The sequence below is a fragment of the Myotis brandtii genome, unplaced genomic scaffold, assembly GCF_000412655.1.
Source record: "Myotis brandtii unplaced genomic scaffold, ASM41265v1 scaffold74, whole genome shotgun sequence".
In the NCBI taxonomy this organism is placed as follows: Eukaryota; Metazoa; Chordata; class Mammalia; order Chiroptera; family Vespertilionidae; genus Myotis; species Myotis brandtii.
In genome coordinates, this window is record NW_005370944.1 from 1,970,250 (window position 1) to 1,979,066 (window position 8,817).

The window sequence follows — 8,817 nt, forward strand, 5'->3', positions numbered from 1 at the left end:
CATTTTCAATTTTGTCACTTACCATCACTTTGTATTTCCTTGAGCAGCTGAGCGTGCCCATGAGGAGCTGGGTGGGGGGCTCCCTGTCCTTCCTGGACACTTGGTGGTTCCTGACTCCATCACTCAGGGCTGGGAAATTGCTGGCACCTGCCCCCAGGCTTGCTGCAGAACAGGCTGAATAAACCTCGGCCCTCACCCTCTGCCCCAACTAAACTGCCTTGGCTGTGGCCCAAGGCTCTGATCCAGGACATTCCTGCTGCCAACTCCTCCAGCCGGCCGCCTGCCTGTGGGCTTCAGGGTGACCTGGGGCTTCTCTCCAAATCACTGCAGGAAGCTGTGAGTCCACTAGGCTGCCCTGGGCTGGGCACCTGCTCAACTGGCTTCTTGCCTGACTCCTTTTCCTGAACTTGCTGTGAGAATGAAGGAAGCTTGTTTTAATTCTCTGTGCCTGCAGGTCCTCTTCCACCAGAGGGGATAAGGGTCTAAACCTAAGTTTTGGGGAAGAGTAAAGAGAGGGCTCAGAGTAAAATGGTTTTGAAGGCTAAGCATGATACAAATGAAGAAATTACACACACTCTGACAGCCTTTCATTGTGGCTTATTGTCCAAGGAACTAACGAAATTCAGCTCACACACGGGTCACACACAAGGGTCAACACTTTCCCCATCAAAAAATGAGCCAGACACCAGTCCCAGACTGAGTCCTGTCACTGGTCTTAGATTGAGCTGTGGTCCTTGTCACAGTTTAAGCTGTGAGTCTGGACCAGCACAGCTGGTCTCTGGCCAAGACTAATTTCTAATCCTGGCCCTGGACTCTACCTTCACCCTGGACAGACCTGACCTGGCCCCTAAATAAGCCCTGACCCTGGCCATTTGGGGCCTAATCCCCACAATGATACACTCTTTATAAAGGTGGGTGAAGATAGAATGGCTAGTTGGGTGTGACCCAACCCCAGTGCTTGACATGCAGCTCATGTGCCTGTCCTTGTGCCCCCAGGCTGCAGGCCTATTAGGAACACCCCTGTTTGAAGTGAGAATGTTCTGTGGCAGAGGTGGAAGCAAGCCAGAATCAGGCACTGCCACATGACTTGAGGCTATTTCTTGAGTGAGTCCATCCCCATCCTTGTCTTCAGAGTCTTGAAACTAATGTCTCAGAGAGACACAGGTCTCTTCCATTTGGAGCAATGCCCAGCTCCTTTCCCTTCATTCCTTCTAGGCCACCCTCTAGTCTCCATCTTGCTCCAGGTTGAAGGTCAGCCCTGTGGTTAACTGGGCACCACACCTCTATCTCCTGCCCCCACAGCTGGTAGGGTGGCTCTCTGGTCAGTGAGGCTCTGGGGAAGGGACAGAAAATGGCCTCCACCGGAAAGCTTTTCTCTTCCTCTCTATCCCCAGCTCCACCTCCTACAAGAAGTCTTCCCAACACCCCGTCCCCTCTGAGCATACTTCAGCTTCCCTTCGCATAGACTCAACGGCCCGCATTTGGCACCAGCTGCCCACGGCCCTAAACACTGCTTTGCCAGTCAATGGAGTGTTGACTGCTGCGGTCCCGATAGCCGGGTAGAAGCGATACTCCATTACCGTCAACACCACGGGTTCTGGAAGTGATATCTCTGAGGCCTCATTTTATATACTTCGTGGTGCTGTATCAGAACAGGTTTGGCTGCTGAAACAATGACTTAAACATGACATAAGTTTACTTCTCACCCAGCTTCTGGGGCATTTCTGAGACCTCTAGTGTGATTCTTTGCCATCCCAGGATGGTGCTGTCCCCATTGCGTCCCAGCTGGCAGGAAGGGTGACAGTAAGTACTGTCCAGGGGCATTTGGCCTGCTCTGTCCCTGCCCTGCTACGCTTTTGCTTTATCACAGAGCCTAGAAGCCTCAACACTGAATGACTCAGACTCGTTTAACACTAGGATTCTGGATGTGACTAGTTCCAGCCAATGAGCTTCACCCACGTGGGCTCTGGAAGGCAGAAAGAAGGTGGAGGCCATTCTTCCTGAGGCAGTGGACGCAGCTGGCCTTGAACTTCTGGCCCATGGGAGTTTCGACTAGTGATATCCAGTGTGCTGTCTGATCACCTTCTGTCTGTGGGCAGCTGCAACATTGGAGTGGTTTTCTGGAGCTTCCTGACCTCTGGTCTGTAGCTGCCATGACTACAAATCCTAGCAGTATCCCACCACCTTTCTGTTTCCAACCCTGCCAATGATTTTTTAAGTGCCCACCTCATTATTAAGTCCCATTTTACTTGGAACACCTAGAGTAGAGCCTGCTTCCTGCACTGCACCCAGACTGATTCCCAGGCTATGTCTACCACACCCTATTGGCAAGATCACATCTAAGGAGGCTGGGAGTAGACTTGGTTCTGAGAGGCCATGTCCCAAGCTAAAACACAGGCAATCTATTACCAAAGGAAGAGGGAGAGAATGGATTCTGTCTTAGGTGCTATGATGAACCTGAAGAACTAGAACAGGCCTTGTGGGGGCTACTACCCCAGCTCTGGTAACTTTAAAGTGCTCCAAGGCCACATAATCACTACAGATTCCAGAACCCAATCACATGAATACAAGGCTACTCTCATAACCAGTTTCTCTGCCACTGATATTCTGACCAAGATGTGGAGATGATGTGAATGAGTGAGGGCCTGGGATACAGACTCTGGGTCACTGTGTCAGCTGGGCCTCCTCTGGGCCTGGCCTTTTACCTGCACTAAGTTTACATTAAATTCATTCATCCAACAAGCCCTGGGGTCCCCCGACTCCAGTGCTTACCTCCAACTCAGCACCAGAACATAGGATGATACTGGTCTGTCTATAGCTCTTCCTCTCCTATGAGATAGGGTGGGGGTCTGAGATGGCAACAACTTTGTCTGATTAATCTCTGGATTCCCAGAGCCCAGTCCTGCTGGCTCAAACCCTGTCCTCCATCCATGTTCCCTCCTGCCCTTCCCTAACCTGCAATTCTTCTCCACTGGGACTCCACAAATGGTGCTCTTCACCTGGAACACTTTCTCTGCCTTTCTCCCCTGAGTCTTACCAGCCAAGACCCACCAGGTACCACCTCCTCCAAGAAGACCGCTAGAGGGAACCAGGTACCTCCTCTGAGCTCCCACAGCTTCTAAGCTTCCCTCCGCACCTTCTCTTACTCAGAGTGTGCCAGGGATCAGTGGTAATGGCATCGCCCAGAGGTAGTTGGAAATGTAGAATCTTGGGCCCCGCCCTGGGCTTCCTAAAGCAGAGCTGCAGTTTAACAATATCCCCAGGTGATTCCTGAACACATTCAAGTTTGGGAAGTGCAGCTCTCACCCCACTGATCATATGGACCTGGATCATCTGTCTGGGATCTTTCGTCTCCTGCCAGGCTGTGAACTTGTTCTGAGGGCAAGAAACATTTTTTATTCTTTTTATTCCCTCCTTCCTCCCCCAGTCTGGGTGCCAGATTTAGCAAATAAAACACAGGACACCCATTTAAACTTGATGAACAATGAATAATATTTTAGTATAAGCATGCCCCCACTTATACTGACCTGCACATAACATGTACTCAACCCACATTTGCCAAATGTGAGCCTCGTTTATAAACCAAAGAAGTTTGCCTGTCTGTCTACTTCCCAGTGTCTCTGCTAAAAAAGCAAACAAACAAACAAACAAACTAGTGGAAGTGCTTTAGAATCTCCAACGCTTTGTACAAATGCAGTTTGGTGTTACAGCTGTCATAACCATTGCCATATTCCAAATGGCCCCAAATATTTCTAAACTAGACTTTGTGAGCATTTGTGTATGTCAGTAATTCTTTTATATTGCTCAGGTCAATCTGGATTTAGCATATTTAGGGCAGACGACATTATATTACAATCATGTTATTACTATTATTATTGCCACTATTGATGGTTATATCATGCTACTTTATGGATCACTGTGATTATTTTCCCTGCAGAGAATTTTGTGTTCTTGTCAGTGACTTCATTGTAGTCCTGATGGCTGAAACCTTTCTCAGGACTCTGAATGGCAGGTGCCTAGAAGCTCGGCCTCTCCCTCAGGCACCGCAGCCATCAATGAAAGCCAAACCAGGGAGTGGGTGTGTTTGCATTGGGTCCTTTGGGGAAACAGAGATACAAGGTTAACTTCTGAATCAAAATCTAGGTCAACAGTTCCCAGAGTGTGGTCTTTGGACCAGCAGTATTGACATTACTTGGTAGCTTGTTAGAAATGAAAATACTTGGACTCCACTCCAGACCTCCTGAATCAGAAACTCTGATGGTGGGCCTCTCAGGGGGTTTGATGCATCCTAAATATGAGAATCACTGATCTAGGGAAGGGTGTGGGAGGACTTGGAGCTCTCGGGTCCCTTCCAACCCTATGACAATAATTCTGCTGCATTCCTCCCCAGGATCTAGGGAGACAAAGGCCATGGGGGCAGGGGAGAGCATGGGCACCAGGGGAGGGGATAATATTGGCTGACTTAGTATCAGGCCTGTTGGCCCGGGTTCTCCACAGTGGGAAAGAGGACGGTGGAGCACTCAACGCAGAGGACATGCCATGTGCCAATGTTCTGAGGCTTGGCAGCAAAGGGCAAGTTTAGGCAAGTTTAGGTTTAACTGGAACCTGTGATATGAGTAAAGGTGGTTTAGAGCCAGAGCATGGCAGCTCATCCAGTGGGCTTTATAAAATCTTTTATGGTTATTGAACAGGAGAGGGGCATGGTCAGAGCTGTGCTTGTGGAGAGTGAAGAGGGTGAGAAAAGAAGCTGGAGCACAACCAGGAGGGTCTTCCAGGGCTGCCTCTAACAGCCACAGCATGCCACCTGTCGCCCTGGCTCCAAGAGTAACGTTGGTGTCCTTCTCCACAAAGGCAGCGTTTTTACTCACAGCCCTTGCCAGCTGGACTTTGCAGCTCTTGCCAGCGGGGGATTGGGATCTGTTACAGTGACGGCCACACTGGCTCTGGCACCCTCCACAGGCCTTGGTCCTGAGCTCTCGCAGATGCTTTGATCTGGCAGCAGCTGTTGCCACGGGGAATAGTGAGGGCTGGTTTGGGGGGGAAGTGGAAGGGGATTGGGACGCACAGAGAGCGTGATGGCAGACGGGATCTTTTCCTGTCCCCTCCCTGCCTCCCTGGCCTGTGGAGAGGTGGCCACCCTGGATATGGCTTGTTAAGTCAAAAGGAGGAGGAAGCAGGATAGGGGTGGGGAGGGCAGGGGAGAAGGAAAGAATATTTGCACCACTCCTATTCACCCTCTCTCACTGTCTTCACCCAACTCCCGGCCTGCCTCAGGAAATGAACGGGGTCTCTTCTTTTCCTTTGAGGAGCGTCGAAGAGAACAGCAGGCTTCGTGGTCCCTTGTGGACTGGCATCTTTGGGAGCACAGCCAGCTGTGGACTTCTCATTAAAGGCATTGGCCATGGAGTCAGCAGTGGAGTCTTCTCCTGTGGCTCTATAGGCAGTGGGCATCGCTGAGAGGGTTTGGGCCCCAGAACAATGGAGGCACCCCGTGGAAACTCCAAACATCACTGTGTGTGTTGGGGGGGGGCGGGTCTTTACATAGGGCAAGGGTCAGTGAGTTGATGACAATTGCTGTGAAGTTGTCGCCATTGTACCCCTGCAGATTTACAAGCGCAGAGTCCCAGCATAATACTGGCACCTGACAAATGCTTGGCAGATGAGTGTTCCATAAATGGACATTGAGTGGTCATTGCAACCCAGGTTCTTCTGTGGCCCCATGACCCTTCCTCCAATCCCTTGGGGACAAAGCCATTGATGCCTGCAGGTCCTGGAATGTATCTTCCCTGCTTTTCATGGACAGACATCTGGGCTCACCCTCTGATGAGGGATCCCCAGAGAAGCACCAAGTTTCCACTTCCTAAAGGCAAAAACTCAGAGCTAGGGCTCTTCATGAAATAGAGGCCCGCTGGTGAAAATTATTCGTCCCAAGTCCCGAAGGTGGCTCTAGAGTCTGGGTGATCTGACTTCCACACTAGCACTGGCTCCACTGAGTCATGTTATCAGTCTTAGTAACATCCCTGGAGTGGTTGGGGAGAGTGTGCTCTGACATCATGGGGCCAGAGCTGCAGGGTTTCCCAACTTCCTGTGCCTCAATCCCCCTGACAGAGACCTCGGGAAAAGGTACCCCTCATCCTTCTGGTTGCCCATGCCTCTAGGGCAGTTGCTGGGGTTAGTGGTTACATGTTAGGCAGTATGATGGTTAAGGTTACAGAGTCTGCAACCAGGTTGACTGAGGTCATGTTCCTGTTCTGCACTTACTATCTATGTTGATCTTGGGCAAATCTCTCAACCGCTCTGTGTCTCAGTTTTCTTATATCAAAATAGGGATGCCAACAATGCCTACCTCACAGGGTTGCTATGAGGATAAAATGAAATTTTTTTATAAAGGACTTAGAACATTATCTATACACCATAAGAGCTAGACAATAGTTTAATGTAATAAAGTACTGTTGTAATTTGGATTCCCCAGAGCTGAGTCCAAGACAGAGATTGAGGTGCATGGGATTTGTTGAGCAATCCTCAAAGGAGAAAGGGAGGGAGGGAGAAGGACACAATATAAGAAAGACTTGAAGATGGCCAGGAGACTCGCCACCTTCATCAGGGATGCCTGGGCCAAGGAGCCGGTGCTGGTCGCGTCCTGGGCCATCGGGAGCCTCTCTTTGCTTCTGCCCTTCGTCAGCCCCTTCACCAAGTACGCTGTCATGATCAACAAGGTCACACCCTACAACTACCCAGTGCCCGTCCGAGATGATGGGAACATGCCTGACATGCCCAGCCACCCCCAGGACCCCCAGGGCCAAAGCCTGGAGTGGCTGAAGAAACTGTGAACTCCGCCCCCCCCACCCGTGACAGGGAGGAGGTCCCCTCCCCTGTGGCCCCCAATAAAATGTGAAAACCGAAAAAAAAAAAGAAAGACTTAAGTAAGAACTGGCATCTGGCTGCATACTCTGGAACCACAGCACAGAGGCAGCCTCACCCTGTGGCAAGGGGCAGGGGTAGGGACAGGTGCAACAGAGCAGCCTTTTGCTTATACCACTCAGCACCTATCTACTGGATGCCTGAGCAGCAGGGAGGGTGGAGCCTCCCAGCAGAGGTGAATTCCATTTGCCAAAGGCAATTCTAAAGAAGTGGGTACTGTGTGCCATTAGCAGCTGACACTTGCAGCAGCTGGGCATAGGCCCAGCAAAGGGGATCTGGGCAGGTACCAATGGTCCTGGCTCAGAGCACTAAGGTCTCAAAAAATCCCCCTGCCCCTTTGCTTGACAGAAGGAAGGACATTGTCCCTAGTCCTGAAGCATCCCTTATAGTTCCAGCAGGGGTGGGCTTCCTCTGCTACCCCACTCTCATCAAGAGCCAGCTAAATTTAAGAGCATCATCACCCCTGCACTACTTTATCAGCCCTCCCCTGTCCCCTATGCCCCTCAAGGACCCCCTTGACTCGGGAGGCTCTGACTTCTGCACTCAGGTAGAGCCCAGCTTTCTGGTGGTAGTTTGACCTCAGCTGCCCCCACACAGGTCCCCATGGTGGGGACTTTACCTTGCAGGAATTTCTATCACACCATGAGCACCTCGAAGGAAAATCGGCAAAAGTAATTGGAAATTAAAGTCACCAAAATGAGCACTGAATTAAGAAACCATTAACTCCAAATGACTGCTGGAAGGGAGCGGAAGTTAATTATAAAGGCTGCCTGGTTATTTTGTGTATTTTCTGCATCACAGTGTCATCTTAGATCCTGATGTCTGAGTCTGAGCAGCATTCTGTGGATACCAGTGCTGGTTTTGATGAGATGTGGTCCTCCCCAGGACCCATGGACTAACTCAGGCATTGAGGAAGCCTCCTTGGCCTGAGACAGGGCCTCCCTACTAACCCTGTGCCTGATGAATAGCAGCATGTCCCCATACATGCCCCCTGCCTCAGTGCTCTCTAAGGGAAGCCATTGCCAGGGGCATCCCAGGAGTCCTTGCCCACACATTATCATTGCATAATGGGCACCACCATCCACCTCATTGGGCTCTGCTGGGGATCAGGACTAAATTGGATAAAATGGAAGAAGCACATGGCTTATTAGCCAATGGGCTGTAGGAGAGAGTTGGGGTAGGGGAAGCTGATTGATTGCCAAAAGAACCTCCCGGATGTACTTCCCTGAAAGACAATTCTGGACCACTTTCCTCACTCCCTGGGAGCAATCTATGGCAGTACAGGTGACTATTAGGGTGGGAGCCCCACAAGGACATGGGATTTCATTGTTTTGATCACAGATCTATTCCCAGTACCTAGACCTGGGTTTAGAACAATATATATTTGTTAAATGAATGAATGAATTGCAACCCCCAAGAAATATTTACTAGACCAGGTGCCAAAGGAAAGGAACTGTTTGTGATGGCCATCCAGCTGCTGGGAGCCAGGCATCTCAACTGAAGGATGTGATGAGGCTGCCATGATTTTCACTGGTGCTATGGCAAAGCTAGTGCCCCTTGATCTTATCTCGCATCCCCATCTCCCACCCTCATCTCTATATTACGTATGGGATTAAATTTTCTAAAATCCATATCTAATTATACCCCTCCCAAGTCAATACTCTTCAATGACTCTTTGCTACCTACAGAGTAAACTGTAACTGTATAAAAGGGCCCCAGCCTGCCATTGGAGACCCTCAGAGGTCTATAGTCCCCACAGCTTCCCGTCCTGAATGTTCCTCCTCCAGGAAGCTTTTCCCAAACACCTGGGACCACTATGAACCTGAGTTCTCTCTTTTGTGACTTTCTTTGTCTTGAATTTAGCATATAGCCAGCCATTGTCTACTAGTTTTCTTC

General features: G+C 50.2%; 1 protein-coding gene across 1 annotated transcript; it reads left to right on the top strand.

Moving 5' to 3' along the window:
- The first annotated feature begins 6,571 nt into the window (after positions 1–6,571).
- On the top strand, positions 6,572–6,904 carry LOC102245681 (NADH dehydrogenase [ubiquinone] 1 alpha subcomplex subunit 3). The gene has a single exon (XM_005882802.2). It carries the CDS (start codon positions 6,576–6,578, stop codon positions 6,828–6,830), a length of 255 nt encoding a protein of 84 aa, XP_005882864.1. The 5' UTR covers positions 6,572–6,575; the 3' UTR covers positions 6,831–6,904.
- Positions 6,905–8,817: the final 1,913 nt, after the last annotated feature.